Source organism: Varanus komodoensis, unplaced genomic scaffold, assembly GCF_004798865.1.
Source record: "Varanus komodoensis strain SLA01 unplaced genomic scaffold, ASM479886v1 scaffold11, whole genome shotgun sequence".
NCBI lineage: Eukaryota > Metazoa > Chordata > Lepidosauria > Squamata > Varanidae > Varanus > Varanus komodoensis.
Window position 1 is genome coordinate 26819624 of NW_025335317.1, and position 17884 is coordinate 26837507.

The 17884-nt window shown below is 40.2% G+C and overlaps 1 protein-coding gene across 1 annotated transcript in view; it reads right to left on the minus strand.

Annotated features, from left to right (window-relative positions):
* Nucleotides 1–3110: 3110 nt before the first annotated feature.
* The window catches only part of KIF11 (kinesin family member 11), a 31100-nt gene continuing 16326 nt past the window's right edge, over nucleotides 3111–17884 (minus strand). The window contains exons 11-22 of the mRNA XM_044420671.1: nucleotides 16699–16786; nucleotides 15104–15292; nucleotides 14207–14414; nucleotides 13882–14054; nucleotides 13118–13240; nucleotides 12747–12905; nucleotides 11718–11857; nucleotides 6818–7097; nucleotides 5801–6023; nucleotides 5516–5673; nucleotides 5145–5261; nucleotides 3111–3438 (exon numbers count right to left, since the gene is read on the minus strand). Coding sequence (XP_044276606.1) covers nucleotides 3316–3438; nucleotides 5145–5261; nucleotides 5516–5673; nucleotides 5801–6023; nucleotides 6818–7097; nucleotides 11718–11857; nucleotides 12747–12905; nucleotides 13118–13240; nucleotides 13882–14054; nucleotides 14207–14414; nucleotides 15104–15292; nucleotides 16699–16786 — 1981 coding nt within the window. The 3' untranslated portion in view covers nucleotides 3111–3315. The remainder of the gene's footprint in view (nucleotides 3439–5144; nucleotides 5262–5515; nucleotides 5674–5800; nucleotides 6024–6817; nucleotides 7098–11717; nucleotides 11858–12746; nucleotides 12906–13117; nucleotides 13241–13881; nucleotides 14055–14206; nucleotides 14415–15103; nucleotides 15293–16698; nucleotides 16787–17884) is intronic.

A 17884-nucleotide genomic window follows, 5' to 3' on the forward strand; every position in this document is an offset into this window, starting at 1 on the left:
GAGAATTAGACTTCCCAGCCCCCCTTCTTCCCAAGGCAGCCCCTCCAGCCCACTGAAAATGTTATACAAGGTCAGCAGAATCTGCTCAACTGGGTGACCTGTGAATTGGGGGACCCTCAAAAATTTAGTGGAGGAACCTACAGCAAGTTGAGCAGTTCCATTTGATAGGTTCTCTTTTCTCACTGAAGGCAGATCTAGGATCCAACTCAGATAGAAACACAGAAACAGAGCGAGTCAGAAGGGGTCTCCTGGGCCAGCTAGTCTGACCCCCAGCAATTTAACTTAATAAAAATTACAGTTTCATTTGTTTAAAGCTGCAAGCCCTTTCAATGAAAATATATGGAAAATAATTGTTGAAATCAAAGTCAGAGTAACAGCAGAACAGGATGCAATGCCTTAAAACTCTATTATTGTTATGGATCTGGGGAAGTGTCTTTAGGGTTTAGAATTTGTTTTATTTGCCAAAATAGTGCCAACCTGAAGCACCTTCACTTAAGTGAGTGGGTAATGTCATTTGTTGCTCCTCCTCTGATAGAAAACCTAACTCTAGCCCTGAGTCCATCTACAAACCAAATGAATGGTAAGATGTTGAGAAGAGATTTATCTTGTGCTTCTTGTATTTGAGAGCAATCCATACTGGGATGGAATCACTGGAAAGTGCTGACATGACATCAGGCCTGCCCATGGAACTCTGTACGAGGTCAGTGAATTAAGCTAAAGGCTTAAGATCCACCAAATATATGAATGGGGGAAGCAACTGGTCCAGTTGTTAACAAACACCATTTTCAGGATAAGTGCAAGGTCAAGCTACTCCTGGAAGTGAGATGACTTTTGGCTGATGACAAGGAACCTATGATCCCTGAAATGAGTACATTAGCTAAATAACACCCAGGGCTTTTGTCTAAGTTGGACATTCTACTGATCATGCAAACTTCATTTGCATGATAATAGCATCCATGAGCTATAAAAGCACCCTCAGAACAGAAGCCAGTCCAAGGGAAAGGGTTGATTATGAACTGCTTCATGTCATACAAAAAAAAAAGAGTCACAGCAACCTATAAATTATGCAGATACACTAGCAGGTTGTAAGGTCAAAGCAGAGTTCCTCTAATTAATGTTCTCTAGGACAACCCCAAGCCTCTTCATATAAACATTCAGTAGCCTTAGATACTTGACATGTCAATTAAGCCACAATTTAATTAAACCTGAAGTGTGTGCTAGACCTGCACTCTTTCTCCTTTCCATTCAGCAATTTCAGTGCTTCAGTTCTGATGAAACCAAAATTCACTGTAACATTAAAATGATGAAACTGTGATTTTATATAACTGTTATATGAAACGGGATATAAATGTTGTTGTTGTTATTAATAATACGTAGTTTACTGACTGGAATTAAACCATAGTTTCAGCTGCTAGTTATTAAACCAACATTATGAAACAACTCCCTGTTTTGAATGCAATGAGAAACTGTGGCTTAATGAGTCCAGGATCAAAGCACCAAAGCTGGCGCATGGGCAGAGGAAAAGTGTGGGTGCAACAGTCAGTGCTAGTTTACTAAATCATGATTAATTAAATTAGGAACATTACACCCAAATCCACTGTGGGTTGGATCCATACCTAATCATAGTTATAATAAACATATAGAAATAAGTTGGACTTAAGCTTGTCACAAATAATTTAAAGCCATTAATTTCAACTGGTCTACCCTGACTAAGCTTGGATGCAACCTTTAGCTCTCAACTGAGGATAACATGTAATGCTGAGCCATGATTTGTTTAAATCATGGTTGTTGCCCGATCTAGGGTTTGCCTGGCAGATGATCAAACAGATTGTGCTTTGTTTTCACAGTTCCTGGGCTATTTCCCTTCCCTATCAACTGCCTTTGTGGCAACACAGTGGTAGCATGTAAAGATGCCAGTACGTGTATAGTGGGAGTAGGGGGAACGACTGCTCTTGTCTGATAAAACAACCCTCAGTTTTGGGGTTGCATGTGGGCCCTCAACCATGGTTTAAGCAGTTCACAACCCAACAACCATTGGTGTGGTTCACAATTAACAACACAGAGGACACACTTGGATGATACAGCAGCCCATCGTGGTTAACTAGGCATGCAAACATCAGGCCTAAATCTAGCTCTCCTGTACTCACTGGACTTTTTTCCTATGCTTGGCCCTGGCAAACACTCAAAAATGCTAGCGTCTTTTTTGTGCAAAGTATGCAAGGCCCTGAAGTCACAGCTGTGGAAGCAGAATTCTGTTTGCGCAAGTGTGTAAAGGCTGGCCTTACACACCTGGACCTGCTTCCTGCTAGATATCCATACTAATGCTTAAGGTAAGGTGGACTTAAGACAGAAAGAAAGTGGACTGGAATCTGGGATGCCAGGTCAAGGAATCAGATGGATTCCAACCCCCAATCAGATTCTTCACACATCACTATTATTAGTTAAACCATGGTTTGCTGTTGCATGCAGACCAAGTTATTAAATGTTGGTTAAGTTTCCTCATAACAATTGTGGAAAGCCTAGGAATCCCTTTGTTAAATTGTCAGTTTCTTCTTCTGATAAAATACAATGATTTCATAGATCTTGGTTTTTTTAAAATTACAGTATATAACTTGATCACCTGCATGTTTAGTGTCCAGAGGTCAAGACCACTTTTTTCTTATACAGGTATGAAAGGGTTTTTTTAACATTCAAAACGGCATTTTTGAAAAAACGATCAGTGCTTGTTAATGAAAAGTACACATATAGCATGCTTGTCAGTGAAAAGTACACATATCGCATAGATATTAATGTTTTTTTCTATTCTATGTTGTTTTTATACTTTGTTAACACTGCCCAGAGAGCTCTGGCTATGGGTGATATAGGAATGAAATATAGGAACGAATAAATTTCTTCCAGTGAACTGGAGTCTGGTCCACAAATGTTTAAACACAACATTTTTTTCTGGTGTGAAGTACCACATTACTGTTTTAAAAGGTGCATTAGTCCCAGGCAAGACAACGGTAATTTACTTAAAATAAGCCACATGGACTAGGTATGTTCAGAAGACCTCCATTCACACCTCAGCTATGGATGCCAATTACTCTTACAGAGAGAAGTCTATTAGTAAGTACTATTAAGGTCTTTATTTAAGAACACTAAAGTAGGATGTTTTAAAATTTGAAAAAAAGGCAAATGACACTGTATAAGAAGCAGCCAGGTATTATTACATCTTTTTACAGGTAACCTGCAACACTATAATACTACATACAGAGCTCAAGCTGATAAACTATGCAAAACTAGAAAGGACGAAAGAAAGAAGGAGGTGGTGCACAGTTAGTTTTGTGTTCTTAGAGGATACTTTGATTTTGAAAGATATGTGTCTGCTGAATCCTCCTTGGCCCTTTCCAGGAAGATTGCTGGTTTGTTCTCCTTTTCCTTTTTGACGCTCTTTTTATGCTGCAAAGTTAGAAGACACAAATTATAATTTATTCTCCATTACACACTGTGCTAAAAAGCTCTGCACTAATTCCATTTTCTGGAAATCTCTGTACACAGTTCAGTCTATCAACTGTTTTGCTGAAATATGGTCTTATATCTCATAGATGATCAACAAGGTAGCATGATTAAAACATGGTATGAACATATAGCAAAATGAGGTGACAGAACAGACTGCTTTTCAGGTGGCAGATACTGACGAGTTTTTAAATATGGGGAGTATTTAAAAATGGTAAAGGGCTCTTTTATTAGCAGAAGTTTCAATCAATAGAATGGAAAACAACTTGTAATTATGGGTAACTTTTATGAGATTTTCCCACACCTCTGCAACACCACTGCTTCTCCCCAGATCTACTCTAGAGGTTTGGGGAATTCTCCAAATCAATGTGGGTGATGGCACAGGGGGCTGGGTGAAGCACTGTCAAAAGTCACCTCCTTCCCCATTTTTCTAATGGATCAGAAAAGCTTCTATCAGCAAAGGAACACCAACCAGAGACACTTGGTTTACCCATGCAGTACAGTGAGGTGGTAGAAGGGAACTGAGTCAGGAACGGCAGTAAAATACATTCCAAGATCCTATGCACAATTGTTTCCAAACTACCTTAGAAAATTTGGATTTGCTTTCTGTGTGGTAAAGCCTATAACGATCAAGGTGGGACACTGAATTTAGTTTCTCATCCTTATGCTAAAGCATGGATGATCTATAGCTTCATCTGCAACAAGTCCTATTGCCTTTCTGGGGACAATTGCTCAAGATGGGGTGTCAAGCCTTAGGATATATCAATGGAAGAGCAGCTACTAACCTATCTCCCAAAATCATGGTGGACTCAACTGTATTTTCCATAAGAAGGTAGACTAAAACGTATTTGCATTTGTAAGAAAGAAAATTATTGGCTAGAATATTAAAGCTCTTCTAAGTAGTTAAGAAAAAATAAGTTAATGAATCCTATTTAAAAATTATTAATTAGGTTGGCCATCCAACATATAACTGTATGTACTCTGCTTGCTTCCCATACCCTCTATACATTATATAAATTTTCCTGCATTTTCTTTCTACTAGACACAAACAAGGGAAAGGAGATACTGAGCTCTGTAGTCCCACTACTTAAAAGCTAGAAATCTTACTAAGCCCTCACTACAGCTTTCGATAGTAAACGTTTCAGCTTTTCTTTGAAGTCATAAGAGCTAAAGACTTTTAAAAAATTAAATGAAAGCTGATTGTAAGGACATTCTATTCAGTACCAACTCTATAGCCGTACAACACTGTTTAAAACCTTTTACTTATTTTCATTATCTATGGATTTTTGCTAAGTAGTCCACTGAAATTCTAGCATTACTCTAGTAATAGGCTGCTCTAAAAATATAAATTGGTACTGCTTCTATTTCTGACAACTGCATGCCAATGTTCTCATCGCTATATTGTCTCCTTCAAAGCCAGTTTTACTATAGCACAACGCTAGGCATTTCTACTCAAAAGAAAGCTCCACCAAGGTCAATGCTCTTATGCCAATATTAGCGTGCAGGCTACAGATTTATCTAATCTTTTACAGTTCCAGTGCACCTGTATACTGAGCTGCATGTGTCTCCTGATTATATTTAGCCCTTCCAGAAGACTGTTAGCCTTTGCCCTTCTACTTGTATCAAAAAGATAGAAAATAAACAGTTACCTGGAAGAAAGGCACACCACCACTTGTCTGAATACACACACTTGTCTCCAAATAAGATTTTTCACTGAATGGGCACTCACTGGTATCCCTTATCTCCTCTTCATTCTCCGAAGAATCCTGAAAACACAACAGTTAATCTCTACATTCACTGATACAGCAGGTTATCTACAAGTTAAATGCACACTACCAAAGTATTACAGGAAGATACCTCAGTATCTGATTTGTTCTACATCTGTATACAAGTTTTAAACAACTCACTTTGGTTTGTACAATTTGCAACACCCAGTCATGTTTCTGCCATTACGCATCCCACCTTTGGAGAAGCAATTTGAGGCACATTTTTGTCTCTATTTAATAATTTCCACGAATACCTGATCCAGGACCCTGGTAGTCCCATTTGTTGCAGCAGCCTGCAATACAGCTGTTAGCTCTCCCTGCTTTTTTCTTAACTTGTCAAGCAAGAGATCACGGGGTTCTGTTTTCACAACTGTCAGTGGGTAACAGTAATCTTTCCTTTGTGGGGTACTTCCTTTGAGGAGGAAAAAAAAAGTCTAAGTCATCTTCTACTTTTTGGAGCAGAAATCCATTTTCACTTAAAGTATTCCCTCCCGACTGCTTTTTCAGTTATCTGTATGTTCATTCCTCTCCCCAAATACCTGTTGGGATATCTACTTTCAGTTCCTCTGACACAAAGCCATTAATTCGACTTAAACCACCTTCTGTTTCTTCAAGGAGTATCTCTTTCTGGTTTGTAAGTACATTCTTATCGTTCTGCATCTTGTCCAGGATCCTTTTGAGGACCACCTGTTCAGTATCTTTTTGTCTCTCAATATGGTCTGTGACTTCAGCAATTGATGTATTGCAACTGGCATCTACATTCTGAAAGCAAAAAGGATGTCTTAAGAGAACAGACCTATTATACTGGCAAACTTTTGTTTTGATCATAAGGTATTTTCTACTGAGTGTATGACAGAAAGTTCCTTCTAGTAATCTAACAACTCCCCATACTTTTTAAAAGCAAATGTATTTATAGTTTACAAAGCTTACAGCTGCTAAAAAATAAGCCCTCTGTGGGAGAGAGAAGCTCAAAGAGCTCTTTTCTTGAGTGTTTCCATGATTAGAGAGACATGTACAACCAGCCAAATGGAAACACCAGCCCTGAGGAACACAACTTTTTTGATGGTAGTTGCTTCCTTGTTAATATATGCACAAAAGTAGTTTGATAAAGGATATCTTTAAAAATAGGAACTTTTAAAAACTTTGCTGGACAAAAAGGTGTATGCCTGGACAGCACTCAATATGAGACAAGTACTAACACAGATTACATCACACTACTAACGTAAATTATGTCATACTGATGTTAGGGACTTCTAGCACAATTCCTACAATGTTAAGAGGCATGATAGGGTTCCACCAAAAATCCATTGCATCATTGCATTAGAAGTTCTTTATGCTAGGGCTACATAATTTACATTTGTGTTCAGATCTCCTTGGATGCTGTTCCATGTTCTCAGAAAGCCCAAATACTTCTGAGGTAACAACAACAAGAAGGCTGGTGGCAAACCTCCCTTTCCTGGGTAAATTCTTGAGGCAGTATGGATGTGGTCGTCAGCATATAATTCTAGCTGATAAACATAGTCAGTCTGACACTTGCTTATAAGGTTCAGACTTACCTTACAGATGTGTTTTAGATGTTCTTTCCCGCTGTTGAGGAAGGCACTCTGTTGGTCAGCTAGGCAGACCATCTTTTTAGTTGCAATTTCAGCCCAGTCACTTGTTGCTTGGCTCACATCTGTCAGGCTATTGCCCAGGACCTTACAGTGACTAGCTGCTTCCAAGAGTATCTTAACATTTTCATTGCTGGAATGCCTGATTTCTTGGATAAAGTCATCCAGAGGCTGGTTAAATAAGCTGTGCTGGGAAGCTGTAGAATTGACAAGGCCAATACTTTGCCTGTATGAATGGATTCATCAATAGATTATTAGAACTGTTGATCTAAATACTTAGTCACTTAACTATGTAGCAGGGTGGGTTTGCTATCCTGGGACTATCTTCTAAAAATTTGTGAATAACAAAATCCTGAATTGACATAATCATGCATTTGTACAGCAGTTGAGCAAACTGCCAAGTTGTAATGCTCAGGTAAGGTACCAGAGTATTGCTTCCTTCTTGAAATACGGAAGCTGGAAGAATGACATATTTGTAGTTCAGTCCCGACCACTAAGCTATACCAGCTTACACCAAATGTATCTAGAAAAATCACAGTCTTAAAGATATCACTGTAATCAAGTCAAAGCTACCCAACTCTTATGATTAGTAGCTGAAGTGAAGTCAGTAGCTGAAGGGAGAGTGTATTCAGAAGAGCCAATATTCTAGATGTTTCAGGAATTTTATTTAATCCAACTTATTTATACTCACCTTTTTACCCAGCAGGTATATAACACAGTTTACAATAAGTAAATCTCTTCCCAGCTAAATAACAATATGTCATACGTTGTTTTTTAAACTCCTATACAGCAGCATAGGAGATAAAAAGCAATTTCCCATAGGCTAAATGGGAAGACACATGAGCCTCCCAAGAGATGGCTGGGATTCTGCTATTGAAAAGTACTTGCCCCTAATAAAATCCCATTAGTAAAGAGAGACAATTAGGATAGTAGACAACTGGACCATCTTAAATCATAGGGAAGGCCTATATGCAAAAAATGTACTCTACTTGTGTCCAAATATGTAGTAAAATGGCTGCATATTTGGACACTCATATTTATGAGTGAGATAAAGCATGAACATTGGTTAAAATTTACATTTTGTTGTTGGTTTCATTTCATATTTGATTGTTTCATGCTTACTTTGTAAACCAATTTGAGAAGTTTTTCTACCCATAGTCTGGTTCCCAAGTCTACTGGGCAGATCAGAGAAAGTTGCCCCAGCTGGTCTAGAGATCCTGGGATACAAACAGCTAAGCTCCCAGTGACCAAAGTGAGTGAACAGGGAGAGCTAACAGGATTCTGGCAGCAGAGTTGTGGTGGAAGAGGAGACAAAGGTGGAGGCAAACAGTGAGAGGCCTGGATTAGCCCAGCAAGCCATCTGTTCCAAGAGCTCATGTACTCCTGAGAGCTGCAACTGAAGCGGAGCGGCCTGATTACCAGCAGCAGCTGTGTGGGTGATAAGATTCATTCCAGTTCTGATTCCTAAATGAGCAGACACAGGTGCAGCACCCATGTGTGATGCACAGAGACTGTGAATAAGAACAGAGGAAGCCATCCCTGCTGATCTAGGGACTATGGGATACAAGCAGCCAAGCTCCTAGGGAGTGAGTGATCAGAGTGAGCTAACAGGAATTTGGTGGTGGAGTCAGTGGGAGAAGTCTCCACCCACCTCATTTTCTTCCTTGTAACACCCTCCCATTTCCTGGTAGGACTGTGTTGTTAACATTCAGTTAATACTCCTGTTAGAAGGAAAAAAATGACAGCACTAGAGCAGTGAGTGACTACCCTCAAGGCAATAAAAGATGATGAGTTTTTAGACAGAGTGGTAGAGCTGCAACAGCTAAGAGTACAGAAGCTACAAGTACAACAGCAAGCTGCATCCTTGGGAGGAGCTTCCATCCTTCCCCCCAGTTCCACTGAGACTGCCTATAGGTCCCAGGACCAAGGAAGGAATGTTGTACCACCTGTGGTTCAGCCCCTGTACCCCTTGCAGAGCGGGGCTAGGTGCCTTCAGTTCAACACCCAGTGGGGTCAGTGTTGAAGAACAACAGTTACAGCTAAGCAACACGAACTTTCTTTGTGGTCTCTGTGCATCACACATATAGGCAACTAGCAAACTTAACCTGGAGAGAATGGTGTTGTCACCAGAGTTGCAGAAAACTCTTCTGCCAAAGGGGCATTCTGCCCTTTCCTGGACATTTAGTCTGTAGGGTCTGAAAAACTGACAGTGTGAACCATGTAGCTGCTCTGCAAAGATCCTGCAAAGGAATTCCTGTGAGGAGGGCTGTGAACATTCCCATCATTCATGTGGAGAGGGCTCTTGGATGGCCAGATCAGTTCATAGGGTGGGAACCAGCTAAGTTTCCTCACTGACACCCTATGGCAGAGTTTCAGCTGTGAGGGTCTATAGTATAATGTGCTAATCTGTGAGATTTAGAGGGTTGATGTTAGGGTGGAGTATTTTGCTTAGGTCTCATGATATCAGGCCTGGACTGTAAAGGAGATGGAAGAATGTCCTGTGACAGAGCTGTAGAAGTCAAGCAAAGCGAAAAGATGCAGCCTGGTGCTCAGTTGCCACTCTTTCATGTCAAGGCTCATGCGGTGAAGTGCCTGCATATTGTATTGCCTGGACTTTTGTTAATTACACATCCCCTGGCTTCTCAGGTGACCACAGTTGCTCCCCATCCTGATAGCAATATCTCTGTGGTGACAATAATTGATGGTCTGGGGGTGAGAAGATGATGCCTCTTGGCAAATTGTTAGGATTGATCCACACATGGCAGCTGTTCCTTGCGTGTGGAAGGATGTCAAGGGATGTCATGTGTGGGTTGCCCAGTGATGCAGAATGCATGGATAAATCACTTTTGAAAGGGTCACACTCAGAGCTTTGAGAAGGGGACCATTGCTAGTTTCGTGGCTATGAGCCCAAGCAGCTTTTGTATTCTGTGGGCCATAACAGTCACTCTAGTGCTGAACTTGGTGGCCATCTTGATTAGTGCAGATGCTTTGGATGTTGGAAGAACTTTCTCTGAGCATGAGATGACAGGCATCTATGAAGGGGATGGGCTGGGGGGGTGGATTGCTTGTGGTTAATACAGAACCCCAGACTGTAAGAAAGAGCAGGTGGTGTAGATGAAGTGTGGTAGTTCTGTCTTAAATGGTGCAACTAGGAGCCAGTCATCAAAGTACAGGAAGACTTGTACTCCTTGGCGGCAAAAGTGTGAGCAGACCACTACCATGAATTTAGAGAGGGCCCTGGGGACTGCTGAATGCCCAAAGGGGAGTACAGAGAATTGGAGCATCTCATTTCAGTTTCTATATAGCCTGGAGTGTCTGATACTGCTTAGCTTTCCAGATCAGGCAGGATCAGGCCCAGTTAAAATCTGGATGGGTGACTTAAAATGTTGTAAATTGCCCAGAGAGCTTCAGCTATGGGTGGTATAGAAATATAATGTAATAATAGCAGCAGCAGCAGCAATCATCATTTCCAATCTGGAAATGTAGAAACAGAAACAGAACAAGTCAGAAGGGGCTTCCCGGCCCATCTAGTCTGACCCCTGGCTCCAGCCTGCTCTGCTCACGACATGCCCACCATGTGCACATCTAGCCTATCCTTGAACACCCACTCTCACTAATGGGGCCTCAACCACATCCCGTGGAAGCCCAGTCTACACCCTCGGGATCCTAACTGTCAGGAAGTACTTCCTGGCATCTAAATTGAACCTTGGTTCCCTGAGCTTTGCTCCATTGGAGTGCATCCTGCCCTCCTCTGCAGGCGAGGTCTCTACCCACCTCTGCGTGACACTCCCTCACATACCTGTATGTTTCCAACAGATCCCCTCTGAGTCTCCTCTTCTCCAGGCTGGAGAGACCCAGTTCCCTCAGTCTTGTCTCATACAGCTTCCCCTGCAAACCAGCCACCAACCTTGTGGCCCTACGCCACACTGACTCTAACCTGGCTATATCCTTCCTGTAATGAGGGGCCCCAAACTGAACACAATACTCCACTTGCGGGCGCACCAGAGTCGTATAGAGTGGTAGTAATACCTCTCTTGATCTAGAAACTACACTTCTGGCTATGCAACCAAGGGTGGCGTTCGCCCTCTTGACCACTGCATCACACTGCTGACTCATGTTTAGCCTGCAGTCAACCAGCACCCCACGATCTCTTTCACAAGTGCCGCTCTCCAGCCACTTTTGAAAGGGTGCCTTTGATGCAATCACAGTAGATGAGGAAGGCAATGAGCAGAGAAAGGACTGGTAGAAGGATACAAAAGATCAGAGAGAAAGTGAGTAGGTTTTGTTTTCTTTTTTGGATTTTACAAATCAAGAGTAAAAATATTCATGGAGAGATGGTGGCTGAATAGGAGCCAAAGAGTAGAAAATGGTAGAGATAAAAATGTAATGGATGCTAAAAAAATACTCAAGTTGATCAAGGCATGGTGGTGATGGAAAAGAAACTGAGGCAATGCATGGGAGCCCCTCCCAAGGCCACAAGGTTCAGGAAGGGGAGGGGCTCTCACCCAAACTAACATTAGCTGTCCTGACAATAGATTCCGCACAGGTGCAGAGGTCATGCACAGAGACCATGAAGAACTGTCACTTCAAGAGTAGCAACTCTTTCCAAGGTCTGTAAGGCTCACAGCTAATGATGAAAAACTAAAAACAAGCAATAGGTCCAATATGACTTGACATTATATTGAGACTTGAGATTCCCAGAACTAGACTTGTCATCTCAGTAGAACTCTATTTCTGAATGCTAGTCTAGGCAGCATGTACCTTTCTATACAGAATAAGTCTTCAGAGTATTTTACTAGCCTTTCAAAGATATTTAAAAGATATGCATATCAAAGAACTTCCTTACACAGTTATGTTTTCTTGGACAAGATTAATATTCATTTTGAGCCTTCCTCCGTTTTCTAGGACTCCACTTAGGTTCTGCTGAGTTTCTTGGTCTAGCAGGTTCAGTTGGTCTTGCAGAGAAGCAATAAGCTGGGCTGTACCCTAGCATAAATGCAAAAAGTTACAAAAATTTTGCTCATTTTAGAAGCTATGATTGTAAAGTATGTTGGACAGTTCAGATTTACTCCCATTGCCCTTTGCATGGCCAGACTTTTGTTATCTGTAGCGCTGAGAGTCAGTTAAGAAATCATCTTCTTTTTCAGTGGCTATAAGAAAAGCACAGCATAAACCACTGTGCAGCAATGATGGATAGAAGTCAGACTTGTGCAATCTACTCCCCCAACTTTCTCCCACCCAGAAGAGAACAAAGGTCCTTCAACCAAAACCATTTACAGAATGGAGGTCAGGAACCAGGGCCAAGCAGTTACCAGTTGTATTCCAAATATCTTGTCGTGATCTGCACATATAGACACAAACCAACCTCCAAGTTATTGCATAGAGCAGTATAAAGAGAGAAATACATTGCTCTATATCACCCGAGTCCCCTTTCCAACACATTCAGAAGTAGCCCTACATTCACACCTAAGTGTTTCTGGTATACACAGAGAGAACGACAGAGATTCACACAGGAAACAAATTCTACCTCTCCTTTATACTGTAGAGCTTTCAATGGCTCAAACTCAGGGAAACTACAGCTACACTTCCAGGTCACAACGGGCCAGGGGTGGCTTGTGCAGGGCATCTGATACAAAGGGAGAAAATGCTCTGCATAAAGCTCCTCCCCTGCATATTATGCCATTTTAATAGAATGAACGATTAGGGCTGTACCTTAACCATTTTCACCTCTATGGAATACTAATACACAAATAAAAGGTTAACTTCCAGTAGTCGACCAAGGTCATAATTCTGCCCACTTCTTTTCAGGTGCACTAAGAACCTGTTGCAGAGTTCACTGATCTATTCACTATTGTGCTGCAATAAGAGGAAATACCTTTTTTTGTGCCAGCTTTGCCAATTCTATTTCTTTCTGCAGACTTTCGCAGTCATGTTGAAGTTGAGCAAACATCTGGGAACAGTCTTCTTGTAGTTTACTCAAAGCAAGAGAATGATCTTGGAAGAAAAGGGTCATTTCCTCTTTAAAGCCTGTCATCTTTAAATTAGAAAAGGATATTGGTGTTGACTGTTTTTTTTCCCTGAACTATCCTAGCAGGACATATATATAAGCTAAATATGCCATCAATACAGGATGCAATGACATAGGACATTGCTTTACCTTTAGAACACATTTAAAACTTAAAGTAAAACTTGTTTGATCTCACCAAAGTACAATAGTTATGGCAGATGAAAGATGTTTACAAATACCTTTTCAGCTAGGGATGAATATTTCTTTAAGTTGTTCTGGAGTTGAGCATTTAAATTCAACACAAGTTGTACCACAGGTGACAAACTACTTAATGCTCTGTCCAATGCAGATGAATGCTCGTCCTAAAAACAAAGACTGAATAGTATAACAGACAGTTCTTTCTATTTTGAAGGGGGGAAAGGGAGGAAGTCATGTTACCACACATCAGAAGGACACCAGTGCGGGGAAGGCTGATACAGACATTTAGCATTCTGCCTTAAGCAACACCTCCTATATTGCAGTCTAGTAGTATGGCTCAGTAATGGATGTCCTGGTGGAAGAGTAGGATTGGCAGCTGGCAGCTCGAACCAAACCTTGCCTAGTGATGATCACAAGCATATCCACTGACCCAAGCAGCTCCCTTTTTCATTGTTTCTGAAAAGCTGAAATACTAGTTCATCTGAGTGACTGTTGTTTTTAGTGACTGTTGTCACTAAACAGTCACTCACATCTGAGTGACTGTTGTTACCTGTATGCCAGGTAACTGGGAAAGGGGAGGGAGCATAATTCAGGCAAATAAATAGGTTATGTTAGACCCAGTCAGTCACTGGTTTCTCTTTGTGCTCGCCCTATGAAGTATGCACAGCTCCTCAATCTCTGGGTAAGAGCACTACTGGTATGTATACTTCACACAAGTTTGTGTATCAAGAAATCAAAGGACATCATTATCAGAACAGCATGATAATTGCTCAGTTATTTTACTGCTGACAGCATTTCCACTTACTATCAGTTGCTGCAGATCATTTCTATTTTCCAGGTTAAGTGCCTCCTGCCTCAGCATCTTTTCAGAAGCTAGAGAGACTTCAACTGAAACAGTCTCTTTTAGGGAGGTGAATGCTGCCTCTATAACTGCTGCAGTAATTCCAAAGGCTGAAGAGCTAGCAGACAGAAGATCACCTATTAACAGAAGGAGGGATACAGCAGGTCAACCAAGTCATTTGCCTGTAAGAGGCAAGAGTACGTTATTAATGATTTTATGAACAAGGCTGATTCCAGATTGGTTTTTGTGGGAAGTTTTGAGTCACACAAAGTTGAATAGAAGTACTTACCAGCAGATAATGTGTACGAGTTGAGCATGTCCTGTTGTTTCCAATAGTTTTGATTAACAGATTCCTGCATTTTAAGGAAGAGTGCATTCATACTATCCATAAATGTCCTTTGGGCTTCTGCATTATGCTGTTCAACTGCATGCTTACGATCTAGTTTTGCATGTAGACCAGACACATCTTCAGTGGTTTCTTTAACTGTACTAAGCAGCTGCGAAACAAAGTCTTTGATTACAAAAATGAACACAATGAGGTACATGGAGCTACATTCAATTTGAACATTAATTATTTTAAATTGTAAAAGACTTGTTTATATTTTTTAAACCATTCTATTTTACTGAGTAGAGCACTGAAGACGATCAGTTTGGCCGAAGTGTTTGGTATTGATTCCTATCTAATACAAGGAGTTTTAGAACAGCATATTCATATTCAGCATATTGTTCATTGTAAGTGTGCAAGAGTATAAATTAAATCATATTTTACTGGACTTTTCTGGAAAATACTTTTACAAGTTTATCCCAGTTCTTTTATTCTATTTGTTTGTATTGTTGGAATGTATTATCTTGTCAGTTTCTTGCACCATGGGCAATCTTGCATGCTTAACTTCTTGCTTTTACTAGAATAGCAACTCCACCTGGCATAAGCTAAAATCAACTATGAACTTGCTTCCACTAAGTGGATGGCATGGCTCACCTTTCCACAGAATGCCCTCTTCCTTTTGAGTGAGAAGCAGATAATCACTCCTGCGTCATCATAAACAGATCGTGTTTATGTACTGATGTCAGCTTCAAAATTTTATGAGCTACTTGGAAGACATGCTGTTCTCAAAATTTATTATACTGGAATTGCCTATTAAGCATGCAAATGCTGAGAAACATTTAGAACAACGAACTGTATAACCTTGGTTGCAGTGCCATGAAGTTTCTCTTCAGTATCCTCCAGAACTGATGCCACGTACTCTTCTTCTTCAAGGAGGATCTTAGTTGTTTCCAAGTGCTTCTGGGTGTCTTCCAGTTCTTTTTCTTTGATCTGAAGGTCTGTCCGACACTTTTCCATTTCAGCTTTTTGAACTGTAAATAACTCTGTGACCTGTATTAAGAGAAATAAAAATACATTTATAAGAAATGGTATTATGATGATCAATTAGTAATACAAGAGCCCAATGAAGTTAAACTTTTCATAACTTTACTTTACATAGCTTGACTATGAAGTAAAGCTTTTCATATGATGGGCTAAGTCAAGTTACTAGGAGTGCCTTGTATCTCCAAACATGTGTGTGTGCGCACATGTTTGTTTTTAAGTTACAGAACTCTACCATTAGGTATAGGATTTTCTCATAAGAAATGGAAAAAACCAAACATTTAATTTTCAGAAACCTTTTGTAGACTTTAACTTAGTAAGTCAAATGACACCCATCTCTTCTTAAGCAGAATTTGCAAGTGTACACTGATAGAATAATTTGGAGAAAGGAAGTCAAGTGAGGCAATGTTCATGCAATTAATTACTTTAATAAAATACATATTTTCTAACTCCTAGGCATTTAACTCCTGATTTCCTATGGGAAGTGGCATCAGTTTTGGACAGTTAGTAAGGGAGCAGAACATGAGTACAGTCTCTTCTCTCAATTCATGTTAGAGAAATAGTGTATTCTACAAATGATCTGAAAGAAACATATATATGTTCAGGAATACATACCCTCCTGAACAAAAAATGAGGGAGAACTTTGTGTCCTTTCATGATGGGTTTCAGAACTAATACAAGAAGCTATGATTCTAGAAAAGCCCAGTTGAAAATGTGCCACTCAATGGTTCAGCATTACATCTAAAGCAGGGCATTCAATTTAATATCTATGTAAAATGACAAACTATGGTTTGTCATTACAAGAATGAGCACCAGGGAATCCTGGACCAGCATATTCCCTCCTCCCCTTCCTATGTCCAAGAGAGTTAGAAGATTCAACTTCTGATTAGCCATCTTGCCCAAATGCAACAAACTGCACTTCATTTTAAAATAAGAACCCGAAGTCTGTCTTAAGGCCAAGTATGATTTCCCTCATTCAGAAAAAGCAGAAAATTATAATTTGCTGCAATAGCATCTAATTTTCCCCCACATTGAAAGAAAAGGAAAGAAGGGTGTGCAAGCCTGAAGTTTGCTACTAATCATGCTCAGAACATGTTTTGTTGTTGCATCTGAATGGACATGTTGAGGTGCTTCATTTTAATTAGAAACTGATAGCTATTTGCTATATTAGTTCTATCATCTCATGGAAAGAACTGCATGGGAAAATTAACAGTGCTTTAACTTCAGTAAGCAGTGCTAATAAGTGCATTATATTTTCCTAGCCAGCATTGTCCTTGCTGAAGACTGTTGGTTAGCCACTCTTGCATTCTTAAAATCTCCCACTAACTAAAAAGTCTGAAGCATCTTTTAGATTATAAATACACTGCAGATTCTCAAAACATCCCCAAGACTAAAAACAGTCAAAGTTTAGTTACTTTTTTCAGTTCTTCCTCCATTGCTGCAATCTTTTCAATATACTCTGCAATTTGTTCTTCCTGAACTGTCAAATTCCCATGAAGAGCACTAAAAGCAAAACCACATACAGTGATCATTAAAGAGTTGAATATGCAAAGCATCTTGAATGCTTGTGAGCGCAAAGCAGAGGAGACATATTTGCCCATACTTGACCATTTTTCCTGTTTTGACAGTACTGTGAAGGGCAGTTTCTCGTATCAGTAGCTACTGATGCACATTTTTACATAAGCTATATGAGGAGACCATTTACAATGAAGTCACCAAAATTATACACTTGCATGTGGTCTAACCTCATACCAGTCATTCCACATAGGAACATTGCCTAGGCAGCAGTTAGACAAAGAAATCTGCAACAAAACTTTGCAGCATATCAGTTGCACCATTCTTCAAAATTTGACAAGCTTTAAGAGGCTTAAAGCAATTTAATTCACTTGCCCTCACCCTGCTTCTTTTTCAACTGACACTCAACGCTAGCTTTTCATGCTCATTCAATGGGCTGCTAGAAGTGTTCTACTGTATCTTTCTCTCCTAACAAGAGTGCTTTTGCTCAGGGTTTCTTTGCTGTCATGCTATTGTCTCTTCTAGGTTTTGATTGTACACAGTATAGTTTGTATACAGTATATTTTGCATATGACTTCAAAATTTCTATTAAAGCAAGTGGTTATGATTTCTGGTAAATTTTTATTTATTTATTTATTTATTTATTTGGAATTCTTATATGCCGCCCCATTCACATAAGCCTCGGGGCAGCTTCCAACAGATAAATAAATATCAATACAAATATGTAAAAAATTGGAAACATCCTGGCATAAAAATTATAAAATCAATAAATAAAAACAGCAATTAAAATAACGTTTAAACAAAAAGGTCTTGGCCTGGTGCCGAAAAACAAATAACAACGGCGCCAGGCGGACCTCTCTGGGGAGTGCATTCCATAAGTGGGGCACCACCGCAGAGAAGGCCCTCCTCTGGGTACTCACCCTCCTAATATCTTCACGGAGGGTTCCCGGAGAAGGGCCCCTGCTGCCGATCTCAGGGGGCGGGAGGGCAGATATGGACACAGACACTCCTTCAGATAGCCAGGTCCCAAGCCGTTAAGGGCTTTATACGTTTATAAGGGCTTTAAGTGGCCTGATTTTGATGCCA